This window comes from Lepidochelys olivacea (genome assembly GCF_965140295.1).
Source record: "Lepidochelys olivacea isolate rLepOli2 genome assembly, chromosome: 5".
NCBI classification, from domain to species: domain Eukaryota; kingdom Metazoa; phylum Chordata; order Testudines; family Cheloniidae; genus Lepidochelys; species Lepidochelys olivacea.
Window position 1 is genome coordinate 113780770 of NC_140415.1, and position 27849 is coordinate 113808618.

At 42.3% G+C, this 27849-nt stretch overlaps 2 protein-coding genes across 13 annotated transcripts in view; one reads left to right on the plus strand and one right to left on the minus strand.

Annotated features, from left to right (window-relative positions):
* The window catches only part of FOCAD (focadhesin), a 199783-nt gene extending 198820 nt beyond the window's left edge, over positions 1–963 (plus strand). For all 4 annotated transcript variants that reach the window (XM_084627726.1, XM_084627728.1, XM_084627727.1 and 1 more), the window contains one exon: positions 533–963. In XM_084627726.1, coding sequence (XP_084483852.1) covers positions 533–606 — 74 coding nt within the window. In that variant the 3' untranslated portion in view covers positions 607–963. The remainder of the gene's footprint in view (positions 1–532) is intronic.
* Positions 964–990: 27 nt separating this feature from the next.
* Positions 991–26697, minus strand: HACD4 (3-hydroxyacyl-CoA dehydratase 4). Of its 9 annotated transcripts, XM_084627734.1 has the most exons (10): positions 26476–26664; positions 24963–24990; positions 21350–21527; positions 19030–19287; positions 16866–16969; positions 15975–16102; positions 11766–11875; positions 7847–7953; positions 7026–7157; positions 991–5634 (listed from the first exon to the last, which is right to left on the minus strand). In XM_084627734.1, the coding sequence occupies exons 4-10, from the start codon at positions 19161–19163 to the stop codon at positions 5552–5554; spliced, it is 798 nt and encodes a 265-aa protein (XP_084483860.1). In that variant the 5' UTR covers positions 19164–19287; positions 21350–21527; positions 24963–24990; positions 26476–26664; the 3' UTR covers positions 991–5551. The 9 variants fall into 9 exon arrangements, with proteins under 9 accessions (XP_084483860.1, XP_084483856.1, XP_084483863.1 ...); XM_084627730.1 differs by lacking the exon at positions 991–5634 and having other exon boundaries at positions 5641–7157; positions 26476–26687; XM_084627737.1 differs by lacking the exons at positions 991–5634; positions 19030–19287 and having other exon boundaries at positions 5641–7157; positions 26476–26691.
* Between the last annotated feature and the right edge of the window lie 1152 nt (positions 26698–27849).

Below are 27849 nucleotides of genomic sequence, written 5' to 3' on the forward strand. Positions count from 1 at the left end.
TCAGTTAATGTCACCTTTAATCTTTGACAGCCAGTTTAAAATTATTTAACGGCTTCAGGACTAACCATTTTCCTAAACTTTTTCAGAGTGCATCCGGGGATGCTTTTGCAGGGACAGGGAAGTGTTTGTAGTGGCTATGAACAGGTTGGGTCCCCCGGGAGGAGCAAATTGTGATATGATCAACCTGCCCTTGCTAGAAATTATACACACTTCCTTAGCTAATCCCTTTCATGGTGTCCTGCCGTTCATATGGAAGCATCAAGGGGTTTGGGGAGTAACAGGGAAGAGCATGGAATGAGGTGAGATTATTAGCAAGAGGAGGAGATGGGAGAAAAGTTTATTTATTATTATTATTTTGTATTGTGGTTGCACCTGGAGACCCCGGCTCAAATACCATCCCCCTTGTACTAGCTTCTGCAGAACCCTGCAAACAGCCAATGAAAATAATATAGAAATAATTGTGATACAGGTGATTCTTGTCTTTTACTACACAGTCTGTACATAATCATGTGACTTGTCCTTGTTTTCTCAGCTACACTTCTGGCCTTGAGGTTTCTACCAGAGTTCAAGAAGAAAGCAGTATGGACTAAGGCTTATGGTTGGTAGCCACAAGACAGCATCATCATATCTGATAAAGAGATGGCCCTTAATACTGAGAGAAAAGTGAATAGAAGAAATGTTCAGTCATCAATAAGTGTCATTCCAGAGAAATTTTATACTATTGAGTATTAAGGGATTTTCTTCCCTGGGATTCAGAGAGAGGAAAAGTCATTTGGTTTGACTGGTCAGTAGGCCAGCTTCTATTGTGTGTGAGCTGTCTTGCCCTGGTATGAGGATAAGCTTTGGGCTACATTTTGAATGTGAGATAGAAATTTTAATTTTTTCAGAGGTATTTAAATAGTGTAGTGAAAGCTGCAGACAGCAGAAAGCTTTATATGAATAGGTGGAAAAATTAAAAACAAATCTTGCAAAATTGTTGTTTGACATAGTGTATTTATTAGAAGACATATTTCTTTATTCTGGCTTTTAAATTAGCTTTAATTTCAACTGACAAAATTTGTTAACATTATGATCCTGCCATATTATAGCATTCATCATCCATTGTTGTTATATCATGAACAACGCTATTTTTGTGATAGTAGCATAGTTGCTAACCTTGTAACAATTTTACCAGGGACACTTATCCAGGTAAGTGTGGGATCTGGGCATTGCTAGATACAGTTTGATGAATGTCAGGTTCATTTAAACATGAATATTCCAATTCAGGGCCTCAGAAAATTGGGATCTTGATCATTTTCCAGAAGCTTGGATACTTTTCAAAACCTAAGACGACCCCATCTCCCTTACATTCCAGAATGTTCCGTCTCCTCAAATCTCCCACTCCAACAACACCCTTTCCCTGCTACAGAGATAGCGTCAACTTTCAGCAAGGGGAGGACAGCAGGTCTTTTCTACCTTTGCCATTTTAAAAGGAAGATGGCAGGTCTGTTCTCTCCTTAGCATCTTAGTGTCTCTGAGAGGACATAGGACTTCTCCTTTCTTCCCAGCAAGAATATGGAGCTACTCTTATTGGGGAGTACATTTTCTCACCTCCCTCTAAGTGCCTTCATTTCTCCTGCTATTGAAATCTTATTTCCCTCTTCCTTTTTTCTAATGTTACCCTCCTGGCTCTGTGCCCTCCCATTTATAAGTCCCCTTTCTGAATCTTATTTTGGCCTGGTCCCTCTACTTACCTTTAACCCATGTGCCTCACAATTTAGCTGCCTATGTCTCCAACTTAAATAGGAAAAAATATACCCCAATGCAAGGGTCCACACAAGATGAGCTTAAAGAGCAGCTTAATTGGTGCTTAGGTTCTTGAAGAAGCCCCCTCTGCATTGGGGTAAACATCACCAGTAATTGACTGAGTAATCCCATACTGGTCCCTAGTGTCTACTGCAGTGACCTTAGTCTGAGCATGTATAATTTAGCTATCCTATATATGGTGGTTTTCTCAGTTAAGTATTCATCTTCATAATATGCCACACTAGAATATTTATTCTCTTATTACTATTCCCAGTTAAGTATTCTTAACAGCTGAAGTGAATGAATAAATCTTCTATGCCTGCTATTTGCCTCTTTTAACCAAGACCCTTTAAACAGTGAGAATCTGGTATGGTACTTGTGTATGCTTTATATTGCAGTAGACATATGCATTCTCAAGATGTGTGTTTTCATTTTGGCTGTGTCTATACTATGACCTCGGGGTGTGATTCCCAGCTCAAGTACACATACTCACATTAGGTCTCATCGAGCTAGTGCGAGTATAAATAGTAGTGTAGCTATGGCAGCATAAGCAATGGTGGCATAGCTCCACTACACTGTGTACATGTACCCGTGGGTTTCAAGCGGCTAAGCCATGCTGCCGTTCTCATTCTTATTGATGAGAGCTAATGCAAGTATATGTACATGAGCTGGAAATCACACCCCTAGGGCACAGTGTAGATGTAGCCTTTGTATTACCATTAACATGCCAGTAGTGATTCTTAAGAACCATCTAGACCAGTGGTTCTGATCCTGTTTATGTGGGCTGCATCCACACACACACTATATATCACACACACACACAACCTATATGGCCCTGAGGATGTCACATGGGGCACAGTTGTGTGCTGACTGGGCTACAAGCAGGCCACAGCTTGAGCACCACTGATCTAGATCATGAGCGCATGATTCATCAAATCAGCCTGTTAATTCTTTGAGTAGTTTGAGATTAACTAAACACACTTTTTTGCAGCTGCAAACGTAGTATGAGTTTGAACACCTGGCCCACGACATCTTCACCCTGCTAGTGCAGAATCAGTATTGACTGATATACACACTGTAAAAATGAAAGCCATTTACATGCTCCAGGTGCCCATGTGCGGATAAATGAGGTTTGGTAGTAACTTCCATATTTTCAACCAAAGATTTTTTTAAAATAGGTTTGCTATAATTCAAAATTAAAAAAATAATTGCACAGATTAAAAATAATGTTCACTAAGTAAATATGAATGTATCAAACTGCAATACGATATTAGTGGTGGGATTTTACACATAAGTATGGTTCAATGTAAAAACAGTCAATTAAATGGTAAAGCTAATTGCCAACACCAGCAACTACAATAGGTTTGTGGATCAGTAACTTTACACCAACGAACTTCAGCAAACAATTTCATTTTTGAATGCCTAAAGTTGGCTTAAGTTCAGATTTAGACCCCTATATAAGAATGGCTTGATTCTCAAAAGCAGTCAATACCTACAACTCCCTCTCTTCATTTGGTGGAGTGGGTGTAAAGTTCAGCTGAAAAATAAGCCAGTTGTTAGGGTGCTGAAACATAGACTTAAAGCGTCTTACTTTAGGAAGCTGAGTTTGAAAATTTTGACCAGACTATACCATGTAAACAGAATGGAAAATATCATAATTTTTCAACAAATGTTAGGGATCAGCCATCATTTTACTCTTTCAGGATATGCTTTATAAGGTGAGATTCTGGGCTGTGCTTCTAAGAGATACAGCACAGAGCTCCCAGCCTGTGGAATGGGTTGGCAGGGGTGTGCTAAGTTCATTTTGACCCACCTTTTCAGCCCTTGTGAAACTGAACTGCTCCAGAGGCTAAAGTGGCCTCAGGTGGGCTGTCAACATTCCAGCAGCATGTCCCCAGCTAGCTGTGCTGTCTGGACTCTCTGCTGGGTAACATGCTACAGCCCTGCCTCTGATACTCCCTTCCCACACCAGGCACAGCTGCTACCCAGGATTCTTAAGAGGGTCCTCTGTCTTCCTCAGATCCTACACTGAGAGAATTCTCCCCTGCTCAGATCCCATAAATCCATCCTTCAACAGATAACATGATCATTGTTAAAAACATCATGTTTGCTTTTGTAACTAAATAACATTACAATAATATTCACTCTATTTCCTAAATGCAGGCAACACCATATTTACCTCTTTTCTAAAGCGCTTTGAGATCTACTGACCAAAAGTGCTGTATGTTAGCCACATACACAATAATACCTAGATGCAAAAGCAAAGTGTTTAATGGTACCCAGTCTAGTATACTGCTCCCAGGTAACATACAAATATACTTGTCTAAGGCTATGTCTACAGTATGAGCTAGGAGTATGATTCCTTTAATCATGCACACGTACTCAAGCTAGTTCAAGCATCAATAGCAGCATAGCCGTGGTAGCACAGGTAGGGGCAGTTCAGATACAGCTGAGCTGCCTGACTGTGGCTCTGGACTTGTCCTAGAGCCACTAAATCATCAATTTGAAATGCTCTTCACTCATTGGTTATTTAAATGTTGTCTTAAGACAAAAGCCTACTTAAGTTTCACTTTTTCAGAGGCTTAAATAGGAAAGAGAATTTTCATAACCAGAAGTGTTTTCATTTCACTCTTTAATCCACTTCATTTTTTCAAGCCCAAAGGGTGGTGGGAAATAGTACCAATGCGGAACAAGTCAGCCTATGGTTATTTCCAAGTAACTTGTGCAGTCAGAAAAGTAATTTATCCCCCAGGAAAACCTATCCTATTTTCTTACTTCTCATATAAGTAGTTTCCCACCTCATGGGACCAAATCCTAATTACTTTTGTTGCACAAATAACCTCACTGACATCAGTGGGACAGTTCTCATGTGTGAAACAATTTGGATTTGGCCCACAGTTTATATAATCCATTGTCTTATTTTTAAAGGCAGAGTATTTCTTGGACTGACTATATCACACTTTGAGTTAAAGTAAGAGTGAGTGTCTGTCTGTCTTGTTTCTTCAATTCCAAAATAATCTGGATGTCACCGGTAAGAAAAACTGATTCTTCAATAGTGTCTACTGGAAATATATTAGAATCTTAACTTCTACTTCTGTACGTTAAATGCCCTCTAGGACTTGTATTGAATAGACACTGTAACTGCATGTGTCACTTACATTTACTTTAAGAATGTGGGGGCAAGTGGAGGAGGATGGGTTTTCTGTGAACAGTTTTACCTGTTGGTATTTGTGTGAATGTGGCAAAACGCAGAACCACCAGCTTCTGCTTCATAATCTGTTGCAGTTCCAGCAAATTTGATATTCATACATCTGATTTACATTGTATTATCATCTCACCTGTTAGACTAACAAAATACCATTGACATTTTACTTTAATATAAAATGCAGAATACATGCTACTGCTGCAATAGGAAACCATTATTAAAATATAGGAAATGCTGATATGATTTGACATTTTTTGCCACAGTTTGTAACCTGTCATTTTATGTTCGAAAAAGACAGAGTAACTTCTGAGGCCAAGACTTTAAAAAGTGACGGGAGATTTGAGGTGCTTATGTTTGAGTGCCCCATGTGAGATACCTTAAAAGGCCTCATTTTCAGAAAGTGTGGAGCACCTGCCCTCATAAATTGGGAACCTCTGAGGCGCTCCAAGTTGGGCACATAAGATCACTAATCACTTCTGAAAATCTCAGTCTAAATTTCCACACAATGTGCTAGCATAATAGTTCTAGAGAATTTTCCTCATTATGAGACAAGATATCAACTTAGCTCCTTTTCTCTTTCATGTAGCTGGCTCCTAGGTGAGCTTTCCTTTCTGAGCAGAGGTACCTGGTGATGAAGTACATACCTAAATTGAAACATAAAATGTAAGTGCAGGGAAGCAGACTCCAAAAGGGCCAGCATTCACCTAGAAAGAACAGTTGGACCTAGACCTGCACCGGAAAACCCTAATGGGATGAGTCCAATCGACCCAAATGGTCCTGTGGGTGGTCTCAATAAACCCACAGGAGTAAGGCTTTTCAGACAGGTTCTATATTCTTGTAGCTAACCACACTATATTTTTAGGTATCTGTCATTATATGAGATACAATGCCAGATCCAGGCAAGGTCTCTGTGCAGCCAACCAGTATTGCGGGGGCCTTCGTGACAGCCCTTTGTGCCGCAACACACATGACGCACATTGTCGATGAATGCCCGCTGACTAGCTTCAGCGGTGGCCTAGAACTGCATCATGCCACTGAAGATGCCTTCGCTTGGCTAGACGACTATGCACACACTAAATTATGAGACCTCAGTAAATAAATCTAGCCAATGCAGGTCCTGAAACATTTTCCTGGAACCCTTAAAGCACACCTACTATATATAGGGTAATTATAATACTGCAGTTATTGCCATTACATTGATGCATATGTACACAGATATTTTTTCAGATTAGCAGGTCCACCCCACAGCCACCATCATGACTAGTGTCCTCATTTTACTGGTCGAGGATTGAACAAGAATCCCTTATAAAACCAGCCAACGCTGTACTTCATCTAAAAGGATCAATGAGTTTTTTAAAAACAGATGGGCACATGCTACAAAAATTAGCACCCTTTACCCAAATGTGAGGGGGTTCAGATGCGGTCAGCCAGAAAGTTAGATGTAGACGCAAACTTCTCCAAAGCGCAGGCCTGTTTGGATCCAGGGTTTTGCTGCAACCCACAGTAACCGTAAGTGAGGGAACAAGCTATGAAGTTTGGATTTAGCTCCAAATCTCCTCCAGCCTTGAGGAGTTTTAGTACAGGATGTCAGACCTAGTTTAAAAGAACACACACTGTGGGCCTGATCTAATGCCCACTGGAAATAAGTGGAAAGGTTTCCATTGACTACAAATGGCAGCAGAATCAAAGCTTGACTCAGGACTTTATGTTGAATTAACATCTATAATGATGAAGGTGGCTCAAACACACTATATTCATTTTCCATCCACTTTTTTCTTAATAGTTCTTTTCCCCACACTCCCTCTCTCTAGAAACAGATAATTCACTTGCAAATGGGATGCTGGAATTCCAAGCAGTCAACTCCTGAGCAACATGAACTAGACTTCCCCTTAACACACAGGTGTCAATGCGGGAACTGACTAGGAGAAGGCACAGCTTACAAAGAATTTTCATTGATTCGATTTTTGCCACCTCAGGTTTGTGAACTCCAGCATAGTGGCATTAAGATCCTGCTCACAAGAGATGAAAATCTTACCTACAAACAGCATTGCCAGGTACATTTTTAGTATGTACGGGAAGCAGATCGATAAGGCAACTGGAAATGGCAGCTTGGTGGAGTATGTGCCGAAGGATTCAAAATAAGGCAGTGATTCATAGATGGCAAATGCTGCAAAATAATGTTTTGATGTTTTTTAAATCTGGAGTTATAGAGAAAGGCCATCTCTAAGAAAACTACATTTAAGGCATGAAAATGGGTCTTGGTCTACTGCCTTATCTTGAGAAATGTAATCTGTATGAAACACTATACTTGGCATGCATGCATGGCTTTACTTTTAATTCATTTTCTTGAGACTGAAGTTGTAATCATTTTGATAACTAGGATTAGCAAATATTTACTTAGTCCTCGTCGCTGCTGGGGTTTTCAGCTACAGGTATAGTGTGCACACCTAGTCTAGCTACAGTAAACTGCTATAAGCCACAATGGTACCATGCATAAGTTGGTTTCAAGTAGGGTCAGCTGCACCAGTGCATTTGCCAGCTTTGCGCTTTGCACTGGGTGCCTAGAGTTAAGCTACACGAAGGACTGCAGAAAAGTGTCGGCATCCTAGGTTGATGTTCTGTGGCTTTCGTTGCACTAACAAATTGTTAATTTTTCAGGAGAAAGGAACTGTCCTGTAGAAACCAAGGAACAAAGATAAAGAAACAGAGAAAGGGGAAAGAAGGATGAAAAAGTGTGTAGATAAGAGTAAAGGGGTTAAATGTGTCTTATTTCTCAAAAACACTGATCATCAAAATGATCAAATTCTACTGAGTGAGATTCAGAAAAAAGTAATTTGCCTACTCCCTCCCTTTTACCTTTAGCCAGAATTGACAGGGGATATACTGGAATCCATAGTGTGTAGTTCAGCCATGTCAAAGCTTCATAGTATGTTCCTGTCACTGATAACATGCAGTAAGTGTATCTGGAATTTAAAAAAGGCGGGGGGGAGAGGAGAACTTGTTTATTTTTCAAATTCTGATAAAATAGGAATGAATAAACATCTTACTCTTTAAAACAGTCACCTATTTTGAGAAACTGATGGATTCCAGATTCCTGTACTCTAATCGTTTTAGCCATTCAGGTGGAATGCTGGACATTTGTTAAAGAAAAATTGCACCCATTTTATTTCGTGTCAAACTCTCATCGGCACCCAGAGACAGCTAACTTGCTGAAAAGTTTTTATTTGTGACACTGGCATAGGGTGGGGAGATAAAAACAATAATAATATGGTGCATTCTATATTGTGCTTCTGGTCGTGAAGGCTCTCATGCAAACCAGTTTCCAATGTGCTTTCATATTGGTTTGTCAGAAAATGGGCTTCAGGTATGCATGTAACTTCAATGGGAGGCTCATACATGTAACGGACACTAGAATATAGTCCATTATAGTTGTTTTTAGATCATATATTATTATTGCTAAATTATTGAAGCAGGCTAGAAGTTGGATTACTGCCATGGTTACAGATGGCACTACTGTTCAGTAAGAGGGCAGCCCCCCATCATGGGGCCCAGAAATACACACTGGAATATTTCCCTTATCTTCACTGCAAAAAACTGAGGGTCAGAGTCAGTAACTACACAACATGGGTGTCGTCTAAAAAGTTTTGAGGTGGATATAGGGACTCAGGCGAACACCAAGGACCTAGCAGCCCTCTCAGAAAGGGCCATTGAATAAGTCTCCATATCCCAATTATGTACACCCTTGAATCCTCAGATGATTTTAGTAGGCGGTTAAAAAAAAGCCCCCAGGGCCCCTTGTGTCAAGAAATGCAGGCTAATGCTTCTTAGAGGACGAACTCTAAGAACATTTTGTTGCTCAGTCTGTGTCCCCCCCTTCAGTATGTCTCACTGTCTCTCCCCGGAGGGTCTGGGAGTAGGATTTGGCCATCTCAGAAGAGTAAAATGGTTTATGTACTAGCACAAGAATTCCAGAACACTGGTAGATTGTCAGTTAAGTGGAATGCCTGCTGCTTCATAATGGAGACTTCTTTCCTAGGGCTATATGGTAATTAGCCATTTCCTCTGAAATTGAACAGTCATCATGCATAAGGGGAATCCAGAACTCCTGGTTGTTAGACTCTCAAGGTGGTCTAATTCTTACCAGCTTCTTTGAACTGAGTGACCCAGTAACTTTCTGAAGATTTGAGACTGGTTTGATCACATTTTTGGTCAGTTGAAAGGCCTATGCTTACTGTAGATCGCTTTAAAAAAAGTGTTTAAGCCACCATCAGCTGGGACTGTTTCTGGCAGATAACACAGCCCTCAGCAAACTTCCTAGTGGCCCCCGTATTAACTTTCTGTGAAATCCTGGGTGGTACACCTGATGGAAAGGTAAAGAGGTTAGGGAAACCTGTGCTGTTCCTTCTCCTCTCTCCCTTTATTTTTCACCAGTTTTTTTTTTTTTTAAAGCAAACCTGCAATACAATAGAAAATGCAGACTGTGCACTTGGTAATAAGCAAGAAAGATCAGATGTGTAGGGGTAGGCAGAATTCACCCTCCCTGTGTCATTAGCTCTAACGCTCAGAAAACTTCCATCTCTTTTAAGAATGTATCTAGAACTGCTTGTTAAGGTATGAAAGAAGAGCCTCCTCCTGGCTGTATCACCAAAACATCCCCTTTTGCTGGTGTGATCTTCCCCACCCCACGCCCACTGGATCTACCAGTGCTATGACACAAAGCTACTATACCTCACTAGAAAATCTGCCACCGAATTCTGTAATTTCAAATAATGCTTTCTCAGATGCTCAACCCTAATCAGTAAATAAAGACAATGCAAGTATTCCCTAGAGGCTGGGAAACATTGAAAATAAATATAACCTTTGACAGCTGCTGTTTTTCTGGGGTTTGTCTCCAGTGAATTTTCTGTTGGTATGTTTTAAAATATAGTTGAAGGAAATTCTCTTCAGGAGCAAGTACTTCTCCTAAACAATCACCCCCCAAGGAAGTTGTGCCTCAAAGACATAACAGAACACTTAATGAGTCTAACACAATCAAGCAGACAGGGCTAATGTATCCATTACTGATGGCTGATTGTGATGCAAACCTGATTAAGTCTATATCTATCTATCTACACACACACACACCCCCATGGTGAACAAACGAAGGAAAGGGAACTAGACAGATATGTTCTCCATAGATAAGGAGGAACTATAAAGTAAACTAGATTCAAAATATTTCTAAATCAATACTAACAATTTACATTATTATTTGAACCGTACATTTATGCTGGAGACAATATTATGTAGGAGGTCTCATCCGTTTGCATACTCGATGGTTGCCGTTATTTTGACTGTAATAGTTGGTCTTTAAGGATTATAGTTAATTATATATTGACAATTCTATGCTGGAGCTTTTTGTTTCTGATGTTTTCTTTTTTGCATTAGCTGAAGAGTGCATTTTCATTGGGTTTTATTTTACTTTTGAATCTTTAAAAATTAAAAAAATGGGATATGAATAATTAAAACAAATTCACCTAGAACCCGAACAAACATCTTGATCCCATATGCCATTCATCTTCCTTCTCCAGCTCTCTTCATACCATACATCTTTTAACTATCTCTCCAGTGACATCAAGGTCATCTCAGTACAAATGAATGAATTTTAAATAATGGAACAAAAACGCATCCAAGGTGAAAATCATCCCTTTGCAGAGAACTGGTGCAAGGGCTATGCACTGCTTAAGTGCCACTAAAGCCTACATGTCTTCCTTGAAGTAAGTAAAAAAACAGAAATCCACAGAGGCACATTGTTCCTGCACAGGGTGAGTTTTATGTCCAATGCAAAAACTAACAGGGTGGGATTGTAAGTGACTTAACACACATTCCATTGAAAGTCACCTGTAACTTCATGCTGTGTAAATCTTTTTTCTATTCCTATGTTCTTTGCCTACTGCGATTTCTCCCTGTGTCATTTATATGCCCTATCTAGCCTAAACTTTCAGGTCACAGGGGCAAGAACTAGGTCTCTTTGCAGTCTGAAATGCATTGTCCACTTGATATAGAACGATCAAAATCTTAATGAATGGCCTGCAGTTGTGAGTTACTGTACTACAAGTCTTGTGTCTAAGGCTGTCTTCCCCCTGCTCACTTACATGTATTTGCAGTAGCTCTCATTGAGCTGGCATGAGTAAAAATAGCCGTGTATCCAAGGCCATGGGCAGCAGCAACAGAGGCATGGCTGACCCATGCACAGTATAAACCTGCCTGAAACTGGTGGGTGCGGGCTCAGCCATTCCTCTGCTGCTACTACAGTGGCACTGCTGCCGTTTCCACTCACGCTAGCCCAGGGACAGCGGCTGCGAGAACGTGTATGTGAGCAAGGGAATCACCCCCTAGCGTGTAGCGTAGACGTGGCCTACGTGAGCTGTAAAAAGGAGATGTTGCTTTTACCTCAAAGCAAAGGTATTGGAGATAGCATTCGGGAACGGCCTTCCTTAAAGGCTGGGCTGCTGTTCTCAACTGGTGTCAGAAAGGTCAAATCTTTTGAAATAGAAAACTTGAATGCAGGGGCTGACTCTTGTAATATGGTAATAGGTTTTCAGTTTGCCTAACTGATACACCAGTTATTCTAGAAACCCCAGGGTGCCTTATCAAATACGAACATTTGTGTAAAACGTAAAAATGTGTTTCTGCCGAGGTCAAAACAATGAAAAAAAATCAGATGGCATGCACTGGGTTTGGATAGCTCCATGTGACAAGCGCTTGCTTTACTTTTATGAGGTGACTGATTTCTTACCTGACCACATCCAGTAAATTCCAAAGGAAAAATAAAACGCACACAATATATTTCCCTTGAACTTCTTCTTGACTGCTGATAACAAATAAAATGATGATTCTCTCAGTTATCTGACAAGAAAAAAAATTACAGTAATAATGACCTTCTACTCATATGCATGGTTTGTGTATCTCTGACTTCTGGATCACTTCAGCAACAAGGATGTCATGACACTCTAGTGTGTATTACACTAAGTCTGGCATCCCTGTTCTTTCCTTCAGCTTAGGTCCCCAGGCTGCATTCATGCCTTTAGCAGTAACAAAAATCCTGAAGGCCTGTGTAATCCTCCCAAAAGCCTGACGTTAATCCACTCTGGATTATACTTGCATTGAAAGTTTAAAATATAGGGACAAATTCTCAGCTGGTGTAAACCAAGATAGCTACACTGATGTCATACCAGCTGAGCAAGTGACCCACACAATCTGTTCTGTTAACTCTTATAGATTTAAATTTAATGGGCAAATTATCTACCCACTTATGAAGTCATGAAAGGAACACTGCGTAACTAGAACAGAATGTCTGTACAACACTTTTTCTATATCTTATTTACCAGTTCCTGTGTGGAACTCTGGGCACAGACTATAATTTTAACAAACAACAAAGCTCTTCCACATCTGTCAGATACAGCAGAATGTCCACGCATTGTCTTATTCTTCATCAAACTGATGCGAGAACGGATTTCCTGTTGCCAGCCCCTAGTTATCTAGAAACAGAACACAACCCCCCCTGCTGGATCCAGTTCCTCCTCTTGAAAATCTTTAACGTATGCCACAGATTTTAAGCTTTGCTCTCTGGCCATATCTTTCCCTTCAGATGTTAACACAAAGTAAACTCTTAGAGGGGAGTGAATCAGACTCCAGTCTCAGCCAGGGAGCAAAGATGAAAGGGACTAACAGAGCAGCCTTCAGAAATTATTAAACTAAAAAGCTGCCAGCAACAACCCTGCTTAAGTCAATGGGGTTCCTCACAGGCTCTCAGGGATCTGTCAACACAGAGCAGCTGACAGAGTTTAGTACCTTAGTAAATTGGGAAGAAAGTAGGGGTTTTTTTTTGTTTGTTTAAAGAAAAAAAATTCTGCTTTGTGTGTAAATGAGGGTTTGCATGTGGCTTTGTGTTCTCGCTCTTACAATCCCTAATTGACTATGGTAAAGTATTTGCCCTGATACTCTTAAAAAAATTTCACTAGAAACCATGTCTTTTCATGTCCTTAAAAAGGGAAAAGGAAGCATGTGCAGTCATTTCACAAAATGTAAACAGTATGGTTTTGTTTTTCATTCGTCCTCATTCAGTACAAGAAGATCAAAGTGGAATTTCCTCTCTCTCACAGTTACCCCATCCCAGCATCCACTCAGTCCTGTACGCAAGCTCAAATTTCCACAGTACAATTTGACCATTTTAAAAGTAAGCAAGAAATCAGATTCAATCAGGACAAAATAGATTGCACAATCCCTCTTCGTAAACATTCAAATCTCTCCTTAAAATTCACCTCAGCTGTGCTGTGTAGAGAACAATGCACCATGGCCAGGCAACCAATGTGCTATGATCACTGCTTGTTACACTTCCCATAAACATTAACGGTTACCTTGTGCTCCCCCATCCATCTGTTTATATCCACTTGTCTTTCATCTTACATGGTAAGCTCTTTGGCACAGGGACCATGTGTGCATACATGAACACTGCCCTGGAGGAGGCCTTCAAATGTATGTCCTTAGTCGCAGAGTTAGCCTGGGTAATCAGTACCCAGGCTTAGCCTAATTCAGGTTAAGTGCATCCTCAGTAGTGCTGCACTCACCCATGAGTGGTGCTCGGACTTCTGGCAACATATCCCATGGTTCTTTGTGATCCACTCTGATTCTTTCAGAGTGAATTGTGGAGTAATTTGTCTGTCCTTCTGGGCACATGGGGGCAATTGTGGGAAGGCACTGGAGAACTGTATGAACACTTGAGTTATTTAACCTGTATCTTCACTGCAAAGTGGGCAGATTACCAGCTTGAGTGAAAGCAGCACCCAGGTTCTAACCCATACCCCCAACCACGCCAGCTTGCCTGGGGTGAAACTAACATCAAGTGAGCTGGGTTTTTTTTGTGTGGACAGGAGGAAGGAGCCTGGACTAACTCTGCAGTGAAGACATAACTTAAGTCCAACTACAATACAAATAATACCTGCTCATATCCTTTCCTGACCCATTCCTACCCAGTTCCAAGACCCCACCTGCAATCCTCTCCATGCTGCCCTGATGAGCACTGCAGTGATTCATATTGTGCAGCGGGTGCAGAGTTTTCTTGCATGGTCTCTCCATAGCTTGCCTAATTTGCACAGTGGAAACAGTAGTTTTACTGTAATTAGAGTCTTCTCCCCGACAGGATGGGGAGGGGGGAGTGCTGTGAAAGGCAGCCTTTGGCCCATTGTCTACAGAGGCTGTGGCAGCTCTCCAGTTGTCAGTTATTTCTTCCATGACTACCATCTAACCTGGTTTATCCACAGCAATTGTATTGTCATGGAATCGTGTCTTCAGGCTGGCTTTCCTGCTCTGAGCTTCCATAGTAAATTCCATTCATAATAAAGTCTATGTCAGTACTAGAGAACGTGTGAGCTCAGCCAAGACTGACCTCTGTGCAATAGTCTTAGCCTTAGCAGATAGCTGTTCTCTAAGAGATGAGGCATGTGTGCATTTGCCTCAGGATACATTGGACAGCACACTTGTGTGTGCGCGCATAGGAGCATGTGGACTTGTAAGAATTTGTATTTTCAATTTAAAAGTTAGCTGCATTTTGATTTTCTACATTTGACACCATGCCTGAGAATCAGCACTCAGGATAAAAATCTGTATTAGTCAATCCCTTTTTTAAAATGCAGATTTCAAAAGAGATACATCATCTATTCTGGGCATCATTCGAAAAGAGGGGGTTACCCAAAATACTAAAAACACAACTAAATGTGCTTGTCTTTGCACCACAGACAGTAGCACCAGTTTCATCAATATTCACCTATTAAGGAATCGGAGGTGTGGAGTTGCTGGCTTTTCAGTTCTTAGAGAGGAAGACCAAAAGCTCAAGTTTAAGTTAACTCCAAAGCAGAGAATAAGAGAGTTCCCAGGAGAACATAACACAAAATTCTCTTGTTCTCTGCCAGAGCACATAGTTCGGGTTTCTCCTCTTTCTTTGCTCCCACAACAAAAAGGTATGCACTTAAATTCCTATAAAATGTCATAACCCCTGGAGCCTTTTGTAAGTTGACTATATGTCTGGACATGTGATTGTGCTAACTTTTTGACCTTTAGTCAAAAAAAGGAACTGCTCTTTCCTCCTACCCAGCCCAGGTATAGCCCTTCCTCTCTCCCTGCCCACCCCTCTCTAAAAGAGATCCTCCCCTCAATGAGCACCAACAAACGGTGCCTCCTTCAGGCAGCTTGAGCCTGTTGAACTGCTGGGAAGGGTTTCTCAGCCACCACTTTGCAATCCAGTTGCTGTTCCTCCTCACACATGGTTATGTGTGTGGTGCCTCCCCATTGCTCATTCCTGCCTCAGGGAACTGGTTAGGAACTGGTAGCTAGGCAGGCTGAGCACAGCAAGGGGAAAGCAGAGCCAGTTGGAATTCACTAAAGGTGAGGTTTGTGCCCTGACTACCTCCCAATGGCCCAGCTCCTTTCTTTTCTCCTGACACAGTACCTCCTAGTGGTCCCTCAGAGCCTTAGACAGTAGCAGGTCCTCAAGCTGTTTAATACTTTGAATAAAAGAGTCTCTCATTGAAGTCAAGGAGATATACTTATCTTCCAGGACGGAAGTGGGGAGAATTCAACCCCTCAGAATTAGACAGTCTCCTACTGACTATAAACACTGCTCCAGAAAGCACTCAATTGTCCATGAAGGGAGTCTTCCCTTCATTCTGCTCTACTGGTCACCCAGTAGGTTATGTTGTGTTTGGTTTTCTTTTGCCATTATACATTTGGGGATTCTGATACCCAACATGCTGGTCTGCTGACGAGCATACACTTAACTGTAGGGAAGGGGCAAGGAAGCGAGTTAGAGCTGCTGGAAGTTACATTAGGAATTATGCTGGGGCATTCTGTCCTGTAAGTATCTCCTAGTCACCTACTGCAGCTCAGGTTAAATCTGTATGTCCAATCAGAAAGAGACAGGGATTCTTTGGTGCAGTATAAATTGACTTACCTGTAAAAACCTTGGGAGAAAAGAGTTTTTTTCGATGCCAACTAGAACGTGCAGGAGCTCTAATATGGACAACGACTGGCAAAGGCACATTACGAATCCTATAGAATAGAAGGTATCGGCCAAAGAATCTACAACCGCAGGGAAGAAGAAAAAACACAGTGCTATTATTTAAATCTCTGAATCCTTTCTATGCCAAGCCTCAGATAAGACCACTGAGGTGTCAAAAAGTAAAGTTCACATGCCACTGAGCTTTGGAAACAGACAAGCACAGAATGAATGTCTGGGAAGTAGTATACGTAGTGGGGAAGCTAAGAAGGGCATGGGATAGTCTACATCTGACACACTTTTTTTTTTAAGTGAAGTGGCTATAATGACCACTGAATAAATCTGGGCAGGACCTGGATATTTGGTTTCAAAAACATTCCTCTGCAATAGAGGAAGGTTTGATGTTTAATAAAATATCTGCTACCTGGACTTTATAGTTTATGTGTAAACCTTTGTCCTTTGTATTCCCAATATTTGTCATTTATTTTTAACTCTGAAGTCAGTTATTTTCTGTCCCTGAACTTCAGTCAACATAGGGCCAAATATAGCTCTTATCTTCCAAAATATTAAGGCAGGTCAGATCAAATACCATGGAATATTAATTGTCCTTAGCAGAAGAGACAGCATAGCAGCAAGAACTATAAAAATAGTGCAGATGTATTAGTATTGTTTTGTTCAACCAATCCAATGGTCATCTGCATTGAAAGATGCAGTATTTTATCAATCTAACAAATTATAACTTGACACAGTAACAAAGAGAGTCCTACATTTGTTCAAAGTTTGTTATGTCCAGTTTAGGGATTTTAAAGTAAAATGATAAAGCAATGTAAAATGAAGAAGTCTTACCTTTCCCAAATGACAAGAACCTGATGGTCATATTTGTAAATATCCAGGAATGTCCACAGAATTGGATTAAATAATAGATGAAGAGATAAGTGTACATTGTACAGCTGTAACGGCAGGAACAGTAAAGTAAAGATGCAAACCCACAATACATTACTTTGTATTATGTTACTATCTGTGCCAGTGTCCCAAAGCAAATTATACCCCGCCCACACACACAATACGTCTACCACTGCCAGGAAAAGGAGCTGAAACTTTAAAGAAGTGGGTCTATGTCAATAGCCAGAAAATCATGCTCCTTCCTTGTGGACATACATAAATCACTCCAAGGTGCTTTTAAGGCTGTCATCACTTCTGCATCCGAGTACCTCACAATCTTTCATGTATTTATCCTCACAGCACCCTAGTGAGGTAGGGGAATTCTGTTATTCTCATTTTACATGTGGGGAATTGAGAGAGAGAGATTTGGCTAGGTCTACACTGCAGCTGCGCCGCTGTAAAGTCTCCCGTGTAGCTGCTCTATGCCGGTGGGAGAAAGCTCTCCTGCTGGCATAATTAAACCACCCCCAGGAGTGGCGGTGGGTATGGCGGCAGGAGAGCGTCTCCCACCGACACAGTGCTGTCCATACAAGTTTAACTGACAAAAGTGCTGGCGTTTTTTCACACTCAGACCAACAAAAGTTTTATCAACAAAAGTGCAAGTGTAGACATAGCCTTGATATTTACCTAAGGTCACACAAAGTCCAAGGTAGAGCAGGGTCTTAAACTAAGTCTCCCCCGTCCTAAACTAGTTCATTACCTACTGGACCATCCATTATCTGGCATGGTGATCAACATATTCATGTCCTCCAGGCTTGATTATTGCAACTCATATCTAGGAATTAACCCTCACAGCCAGAATAAAGCTCCAACTGATATACAACGAATCAGCCCAACAGGCCACCATGAGAATATCACTCCAGTGTTTTGCTCTCCTTGCTATCTGCCCACGAGCTATCGAGTCCAAATCAGGCGCTCCCTCCTGATATACAAGGGATAAACCCTGGTTGCCTGGAAGATCTCTTCTCCAATCACCAGGGCCTTCCACAACGGTTATGTTTTACTGGAAGCATGTAAATGTCAACCAATAGTGGGATTTTTGTGAGCATGGGAGACCGAACTCTCACAGGAGCTGGACCTAGACTGTGGAATTTGCTCCTGCAACGTCTAAGGATGACCCAGACACTGAATGGCCGAGATCAGAATTAAGTGCAAACTCATCTCTTTGACATGACTTTCCCTTTGTAATGTCTGTCTTCCTCTCTCACGCATAACAGCCAATCAAGCTATTTCTCCCACAAGCCAGGAAGGAAGAAAGATAAATTGATTGTATTATTTCTATTTTCCAGTACTCTGAGGTGCTCCAGTGTTCTAGCCCCCATTGTCATATTACATACATTCGTACAAACACCTTATGGAAAAGTCCTATACTGTTTAATAGAGATTAAGCCAACAGGGATGTATAGATATCACTAAAACCCTACAGGATTTAATAGTGGCTGACATCCTCTGGGTTGTGTAGCTTACTGCACTAAGGAAAAAAAAGTCCTAAAACGGAAAAATAAGTTACACCGAACATGAACATTACTGTCAAGTACCATTAATAACCAGTAACTGGATCCATATATTATAACAATAGGAAAAGTATGAACAAGTTGTTAGATATTAAGAGGTTCTGGCAAGATCCTCCATTGCTTAGTCAAAAGCCACCACAGTTTAATGATAGTACCTGGGCTTTGCACTGTGTTTATATCCTTTTTAATTCATATATTCTCTCTCTCGTATGTACAATTTGTAGCATTTTCCTCAATATAGTTTGAAACTATTCCAAGAATTTTGGGATATTCCTCTGAACCTTTCATCAGCCAAATATCTGGCGCATGTGAACTCTTAAACCACTTATGTGAGAACAAATGGTAACCAAGAGGATGTTTATAAATACTAACTATGCGCTAGTGTTCTCCAATGTTTGGCCAATATACCTGTCGTTTTGTTTTAAAACTCATCCTGATGAGCCGTGTAAGTGTGTTAGGGACTATGTTGTAACTGGCATCAATACGTAATGTTAGGCACTAACTGCAGTACCCAAAAATAAGAGAGCTTAACATTATTTAAGTGAAGGGTTGACCTGGAGGATGGCATTCCACACTGTCTTATGAGGGACCACACTGGACTCTGGGGCTTTCCTACACCAGGCTGGCAGTGGCTAAGAACAGTGTAAGTAGCACATTTAGGCTGTTTGTTGGAAGTACTTTTCTTCATTCCACATGGACTTCTGGCACTACGCAAGAAGTGTCTTTGAGGAGCTCCAAAAGGAGTCTTACGCAGCCCTCTTCACCCATGGAAGGTTCCTACCATGCAGAGCCTTTGAGGGAAGAGGGGAAATCTGTTGAGGAAGAAAGAGGATTTAAATGGAATGAAAAATAATAAATTAGAAAGTCCAATTGTTTTGCTATGATATTTCCTATATGTGAGTTGCAGCATCTTTTATGTCTGAGGAGCAAAAATAAATGCTCTGAGAGGGAACCTGTTACACAGGCCTGAAGCAAAACTCCACTGTCATTGTTTCCACTTAAAGGGAAAATGTCAAAAGGTGTTTGGCTTTAATTAGATTTCTTGCTTTTTTTGGGCTGACAGCAGGAATCCATACACATTTACATTGGATTGCCTGATCCTGCAGCATTCTTAGGAGCATGGCCTACTGGATAAAGCACAGGATGGGATGTCTGGAGATAGCGGTTCTATTCCTACATCTGTCACACACACTCACTGTACCTTTCTTTCACCATGTGTATAATGGGGGTGACATACTTCTCTACTTCACAGGGGTGATCTAAGAATACATCCCTTAATATTGTCAACTGCTTTTAAGATCCTCAGATGAAAGGTTCTTTAGGAACATTATGCATTTCAATACCCTGCCTGTTTTGAGAATTGAATGGAACGGAGAGACAGAGTGATATGCATCACTGCAAACAAACCCAGCCCACTGAGTTCATTATGGACAGTGCTTTAGTTGTAATTTTTATAATGTTATAATTATTACTTTGCATAAATACATTGAAACCTCTATGATGCTGTGACCCAGTGGCGGATCCCAACTTGTTCAGAAGAAAAACTTTGCTTTTTCTTGCACACCCACAGGTCTGGGAAAGTGAGAGACTGCATTAGATAACAGATCTCTGTTTTCCCTCAGCATGCATAACTCGCAAAATGGGGGTGTCCTATTTCCTCCTAAAATATACAGGCAGATAGCATATACCTGCTTATGCTTTAGTTGTCCAGCCGAGAATGTGAGATGGTAACAGCTTTAGTTTGGAAAGTCAGATTTTTTCAGAAATAGGATGCTTACAGAACTACATATTACTACTACTCTTATTATCTAATAGTATTGTGTTTCTGTGATGACTGTCACCATTAGCACCTGGGTGTCTGCATCTGACAGTGGGCTTGTAAACCTCCACTGTACCCTCTAGAGCAGTGGTTCCCAAACATTAACAGCCTGCGAACCCCTTTGACTAAGCTGTGAAATCTCATGAACCCCCTCCTAAAAATGAATATTTCTGGGGATTTAAGTTTAAATTTCCTCTGCACTCCACAGGGCTCCTGCTGCTGGACCCTGTTGACAGCCCCGGCCAACTGAGATCAGGCTGCAGGTCCCACTGACCACCGAGGCTCAGGCTGCCAGCCCCAACTGCCCGGCCCCGCTCTCCCTGGGGCTTGGGCTGCCAGCCCTGTGCAGAGCACTGTGGTTTGGGCGGCTGGCTCACGGGGGCAGGGCTCGGGCTGCCAGCCCCAACTGCCTGGCCCCGCTCTCCCTGGGGCTTGGGCTACCAGCCCCGCGCAGAGCACTGTGGTTTGGGCGGCTGGCTCACGGGGGCAGGGCTCGGGCTGCCAGCCCCAATTGCCTGGCCCCACTCTCCCTGGGGCTTGGGCTGCCTGCCCTGCAACCGGGTCCCACCTGCTGCTTCCAATGCCCAGCCCCTGCTCTTAAGGCTTCTCTCCATTATGATACTAAATAGTACATCCAAAGGACAGAGATCATGACAACCTGTGTAGGTTTTGGCACAGACTGTGGCCAGGGTCACTTCCTGTTCCAAGGGAGGAATCTCCCAGAACAGCTTAAAGAGCTGAACAGTACCCCGTTAGTAGCTATACAGTTCCACACCACCCCCAAGGGAACACTTGCTACTTAATAAAATAGACACCGATGAAGCAATAGCTCATGGAAACCGAAGAGTGAGGATTTAAAAAAAGAAAAAAAAAATCTGGTAGAAAACCCCATCTGCTGCCCTGGTTTCCTTTGTCCTACTGATCTGAGCTTCTAGTTCAACTCTCCCCACCCCCCACAAGCGTTACAACTGAGGGAGGCAGGGAACGAGGACAAACAGCTGAAAACCAGCACAAAAGTATGTTTCCTCCTGCATGCATATCCCTTCCCCCTTTACCTTCCCCTCTTCTCTGCAGTTGAGTTGCTGGTTTTGCCTTTGCTCAAGAGTTACTAGTTGGTGTGGAGATGGTCACTGCTGCTGCATCTGTCTCTCCCTCTCTGGTCACAGCTGCAACAGCTGTTTTCTAGGAGGTTACCCCTCCTCCTTTCTCCCCCCAGCGTCACTGAAAGCAGCACTGCAAAGAAGTAGACACTTTCCTAGTAAAAAGGAAGGAACCACTAACTCAAGGGATCCTCATTCATTTTATCATTCTTCTGCAGGCACTACCTCAGGCCTGTTTTTTGCCTTATTACAAATAGTTCCTCTGGACTCAGTTCCACTAGTTTTTGCAGTTAGTCAGAAGAGGTATTTTCCAAGGCCAGTTGAGAGTAAGCATGCAAAATTAAACGCAGATTATTCTGGAGAAGAGCATAGGGTGATACAGAAGCCAGTTAAACAAGTATCCATAAGAAAAAGATAAAGTGATGGTATTTAATTTTCAGCAGACTCTAAGTGACTCCAAAGCAAATAAATATGCTACATAACGCTGTTTCTGTTACTTCACTGGAAATGGAAACTGCACTTTTTATGCCTATAGTATGGAAATGTACAAATGTTTGGTCAGATGCAATCCTGTATATACAAGATTTGCTGGGTGTGTGTTTGATTTATTTAATCCAGATGTTTGCATTTTAAATAATTTAGAAGATTAATATATTAAATAACTAGACATGACAAAATATATCAAAGTAGCAAGAATACACATAATGAGACACAGGACAAAGCAATCTACACTGTCACTGATGGAGTAGATTAATAGAGTGAATGTGTCCCCCATTAGACTATATTACTTATCACTTTAGAGGCCATCCAGAGGCATTGCAGAAGTTAAGATACCCGTATTTCATCTTGTTTGATATAATTTAATTTGTAGCTTATTACAATGCTTTACCCTGTATTTTTGTAATGTTTTAGCTGACTTATCCACTTATAAATATTGCAAAATTACAGCCAGATAAGCAAGAGGTAACAGGAGTGGTTGGGGCATGGAAATGCTCACAGATGTAGAGAGATTGTAAAGACAAACTGAGGAGACAAATCAGAGGGGAAACATAACAAAAAAAATATACAAAATATTTAATGGCCTACAGAAGGTAAGGAAGGAATGTGTGTTCCCCTCCCTCATAGTACAAGAGCAAGAGGATATTCAGTGACATTGTGACTCAAAATGTGGGGGAAGAGAATACAGATACTCCCTTGCCATTGCCCACAGAGTAGTTAATGAGGAAGTGAAGGGTGGAGAGTGGGAGGAACCATGGCTCATTTCCTCCATCCCCAATAAGAGTAGCTGACTGGCTGCACAGCAAAGAGTGAGCAAAACACTGGATGAAAAGGGGTGAAGTAACTTAGCTGCTCCCCAAGGCAGGAGTGGAATTGTGACTCATTATCTTGGCTGCTCCTGGAGCCATGCAGCTGTACGCTCTCCCTCACTCAGGAAAGATTATAAGGTTACAGTCTCGCTCAAAAGGAAGAGACACAGATCTCTATGTTGTGATTTTTAAATGCACTGTACAAACAACCACATCCCTAAAGCCCAAGAGCTGTGAGCAAAGTAATTGTTTAAAAATAAACTCTTTCCAAACTTTTATTTGACAAGTACTTTTGAATCTTAAAATACCTTCTATTTGGGGGCCTCATTCTTTTAATCTTTGTGAGAGTGATTATTTCAACCAGACATTGTACTAGGAAAGATAAAATTGATGTAGAGGAACAGGTAATAGAAAAAGTTAACTGGAATATTTAAAAGGTTTCTCTTGCTCTGGTCTTCTCTGCTTCTGCAGAGAGGGTTATCTGAGTTTTATGGCTTGGTATCTGGAGTCTAAAAAACGTGGTTGTCATAAGTCAGGGCAAAACAAATTACTATGGGCCAGATTGTGAGCCTCGTGTTTACGGTAGTGAGCAGTTACATGAGTAGTCCCACTTGATTTTTGTTGAACTACTTGTGTGAGTAACTGCTTACCAGTGTGGGCAAGAGGCTCACAGGCTAGCCCTAAACATTAAGAGCCCAGTCTGGCAAGGTGCTGAGTGCCACTCGCCAAGTCTTATGCACCTTCAACTCTCATTGACTTCTGACCATGGCAGGAGACTCTCAACCCTTTCCAGGATATGGCCCTAAATTAAAATGTTCACCATTTTAAAGCAAACTTTTTGAGTCTTTATGCTGGGCTGAAAGGTGCTGATGGCTGCCATGAAGGGAATCTTGGATTCAAAGACAATCATAGACCTCATTAAAGCCAATGGATGTGCCAACTGCTCTTACAGGCTCAATAGGAGTTGCAAAAAAGGAGGGGGGTGGGGGAGAGGCTACTGCCCAAGAAAATACCCTATATTTCAGGTAAGAGCTAAACCATGTGGACTGAGCTGTTTCCCTGATTGCAAAAGCAGGGGCCAGGATATTGGTTTGCACTCTGTGTTTGAGACAGAGGAAAGCCAGGGGAAGAAGTGAGCATGACTGTGAGAAGAAGCAGAGAGACAGGGCTTCTAAAGCAAAGAGCTCACTAAAGCAGTGATTGTGAGGATTTCCGAGCAAAGGAACTGCCTGCCGTTATGTTTCTACCATGTTCAGGAAAACAAGACAGTGTTCAGTTTTTGTAAATTAAAAAAAAAGTTACACTGAGAACATCCCTAACTCATAATCAATTTCTTATCCTAATGGAAACAATCCTGCAAGGCTGAATACCTGGGTGAAAGGGGAAAACACATCTAGAAATGTGTGTTTATTCATGTCCATGTGAAATAAAAAGACTATCAGAAGAGAAGTGGTGGCTGATGGAAGAGTCCTTGCCTGTACAGCTCAGGCGGAGCAGGGCTACCAGAAAGCTAGAGGAAGTTCAGGGGACCTGAAGCCAGGGAAGAGATTCTGGGAGCCAAACTCTCCAAAGGAATGATCTAGAGAAAACTCTAAGGGGTACCTCATGGAGTTAACCTTAACTTATCCGATGAAGTGAGCTGTAGCTCATGAAAGCTTATGCTCAAATAAATTTGTTAGTCTCTAAGGTGCCACAAGTACTCCTTTTCTTTTTACCCTCTCCTGTTGCTCTTTTTTCCCCAATGTGAGGAGGTGATTTGACCTTTACATTGCACTTTGCTACTCCCCCTCTGACACACAAATGCAAACACATTATGTTTTATTCATTGTGTAGGCATATGTGGATTTGGGGCGAAAAATTGGGGAAACATCACCTCAGACCACAGGATATTAATCAAGAACTTAACACCACACAGCCAAGTACTCCTACATTGGAATAAACACTAATCTTTTTCAATAATGGATCTTAATCCATGTATAAAAATCAGTGCTGCACAGAAGTTGCTTGAGTTTATGATGTAGTAAAGAACTGCTATCATTTGAGCTGACCACTATAAAGCATTGTTTATAATTGCTGTTTAAGAAGCTGAATCTAATATAAATTTCAACAGTTCATTTTTAAAATCAATAGAAAAATGTCAATTTGTATTTTTTTAAATGGAGCTTTTTTTAAAAAAATAAAATAAAAATCCAGTGTCTAACAGAGGACCCTTTAAATAGTATCTAATTTTTTTTTTTCCTTTTAAATTCCTTAACTCTTACCAGGGCTCTTTTGCTTCCCAGTGGATGCCTAGAAAAAAAAAAAAAAAAGTCTTTCAGCACAGCAAACCCTCTTTTAATGTGTGTGTGAAGCTGCAACAGGACTCAATCTCATCACTAAGGCAATGGTGTAAATTTTATTATGGAGCAGCAAAAGTGTATTTAAGATATTCAAAATAATAAAAAAATCTGCAAAAGAGCCAGTGGGAGTTTGCCCAGATAAGGAGTTCAGGGCTGTACCCAATGGTGGAGGTGGCTAAATGGAGAACATTGTGTATTAGGAAAGTAAATAAGTATTATTTTTTCAGTGAACCATTGGAAACAATTCTAGGTATTTTTAGCAGTTGAAAAAACATTTTTGTTTTAAACACAAAAAGTTTTCCAGATATTTCTTATCAAGGAAGACAAACTATAAACAGTCAGTATTCAAGCTATAGTACAAAGGAAGCAACACAGCCTCTGGCCTGCCAAGATAAGAAACCTTAGGACTACAATTGACAGTAAGAGCAAAAGCAAATGACTCAGAAGCAAGGCTGGATCTTTGTAAGTAATTGGCAGTATGAAGAAAAAATTTAACAAAGACAGAGGATAAGAGGAAGGTGAATGTAATGACACTGATAATGAAAATGTATGACCTGATTTTTCAGAGGTGCTGTGCATTCACCATGTCCTGTGGCTCTTTTAATGGGAGAGGGTGATCTGGTCCATAGATTCCACTTTGATTCTCACCCTTTTACACATATATGCAAAAACTATGCTCCATTCATTGTTTAGGCCTGTGGAGGTTTTGAATAAAGTTACCCCTGAAACATTTATCCACCAACCACCTCCCTGCAAGTGCTCAGCCCTTCTGGAACGCAAACTTTTGTTTTGTTAGAGGATTGAGGTTGCTAGTTATTTGGCCAGTTACACTCTGAAATCCAGTGGGGAAAAGTTTTGTTTTTTTTCTAAAATGGTTCCATCCCCCACCCTGCTCATGTATCAATATGCCATAGTTAACAGTCACCCCCTTCCCCAAAAGAGAGAGACCTAAAACCAAACTTTCCAAATTTCATCCAAGAACCCACTAACTCCTTTTGTTGCCCCATTCAAGCAACCGCGAATATCTTCCAATCAGAAAAGGAGACGGGGGATGGGGAAGGAACAACACTCGAGCCTGAAGTTAGGACTCAAAAATCCGTATTTAGGAAAAGAGCTTGCTCTTCAGAAGTGCTGAGCACCTACAAATATAAATGAGGTCTACAGGAATGGAGCCTATTCAGCACCCCTAAGAAGTCAGGCTACTTCTACTTATTTAAAATTTACTTTTAAATAGGGACACAGGAGCCTGACTTGAGGCACTCATGCTCTCAGACTGTCAGCCTGAGCGCACAGATTAGCCTTGCGGCACGTCCTGAAGGGCAATAACTTCAGCTTCCAGCAAAGCTAAGGCAGGAACTGGAATTCTACAGCGGCTCAGCAGCCCACGTAGCAAGAACACTGTTCCCGCAGATACACCTGGAGGTTATTCGCTCACGTGTCTTTGATGATCGACGGCACGAAGAAGGACGCTGATCTCCGAGCTCGTGAAGACCCCACCCTCTTTATATAGTCTTAAATCGCACCCGGAAACCAAGGAGCTTCCAGCCTGCGGCGTCCTGGGGCAGGGACTCCGGCGGGCACGTGTGCGCGGCGCAAACGCCCTCGCAGCCCCAGCGCGCAACTCAGCCGCAAAACCGCGCGCGGCGGAGTGGGTCTTTAAGGGGCGCATCTTTCCATCCCGCCCCCCCTGCCCCCAGAGGCTTTTCCAAGGGCCAATCAGCAGCCTCCTTTAGCTCTGTGGGTCCCGCACAAGCAGCCACGGTCTGGCACCCCGCTAAAGCGCACGGTCATTGGGGTTGCCTTAGGAGGTTCGCATTCAAAAACCGAGTTCCGGGGACACGAAGCGGGGTCTGGCTCTTCGAGAGCTTCCGGGCTGCGGGGGCATTTTACCGTCAGCGCTGTGGCTGGGTGATTATTGGCTTTTGCCATTTTCTGCAGGGTCTTTTACGTGGTCGTTCCTCGTTCTCCTCGGCTGGCTCTGGCCGATCCGGCGTAGGAAGCTATTTGTCTTGGCTCTCTTCGGCTGTCTGTGAACATCCAGCGTCCCTCCCACCAGCCCCCTTTTGGTTTTGTTCGGCTTCATCCACCAGACTTCCGCGCTGAAGCTGGTCTTACTCCCCGGGCAGGGCACCCAGAGGACCTCCCCCTCGCAGCGGGGACTTGCCCAGCTAAACCAGCGGGTGCCCTAATGTAGAAGAGCCTCCTGCATCCGGTGTCTCTCAAGGTTTCTTGCTTTCAGCGGGGTTAGCTGGACTTTAGCGGCAGACAGCAGCTTGCCCCCCCACCCCCACCCCCAGCATTGGTGACCGCCCCCATGGGGGTATTTGGAGGGAGTTCTCAGAATAGTGAACGCTAGTAAGAAGCGTTCACAACGCGGGGTTCCTTTGAACCAGCTGGACCTACGCGAGGTAAACTCAGCCCCCAGAGCAAGCGGAGGAATGGCGGGAGCTCCCAGACGCTTCCCTTTTATTGTTTCTTTTGGTTCCTGGTACACTCGCCCCCACCCCGGCGCCGAGCAGAAGGTTTCATGCAATTGCCCCTTTCCCCCGCCAGAGGCCGCTGTGCCCACGGTGCCGCCCGAAGAGAGGGCCGCTGCCTGAGGGGCGGGAGCCGCCAGAGGCGCAGCGCGCTGCTCCGGGGGCCAGGTGAGGAGAGGCGGGATATGGGGAGGGACAGAGCGGGGCACACGGGGCTGCTGCGCGGGGGGGCGGTGTCACGCAAACTGGGGTTCCGAAGGGCTATTGGGGGAACACTGGGCTGGGGCACAGGAGCTGGCAGGGGTGCTGAGAGCCATTGAATCAAGCTGTAA

Bases quoted from the DNA above. Each gene is read 5' to 3' on its own strand.
- HACD4 (XM_084627733.1), bottom strand. From the start codon at position 19,163: ATGAAGAAAAGTACTTCCAACAAACAGCCTAAATGTGCTACTTACACT. The intron at 11,876-15,974 runs GTAAGTCAATTT...TTTTCTTGTCAG, and splicing joins TTCTCCCAAGGTTTTTACAG to ATAACTGAGAGAATCATCAT. The intron at 7,158-7,846 runs GTAAAAGGGAGG...ATTATTTTGCAG, and splicing joins CCTGTCAATTCTGGCTAAAG to CATTTGCCATCTATGAATCA.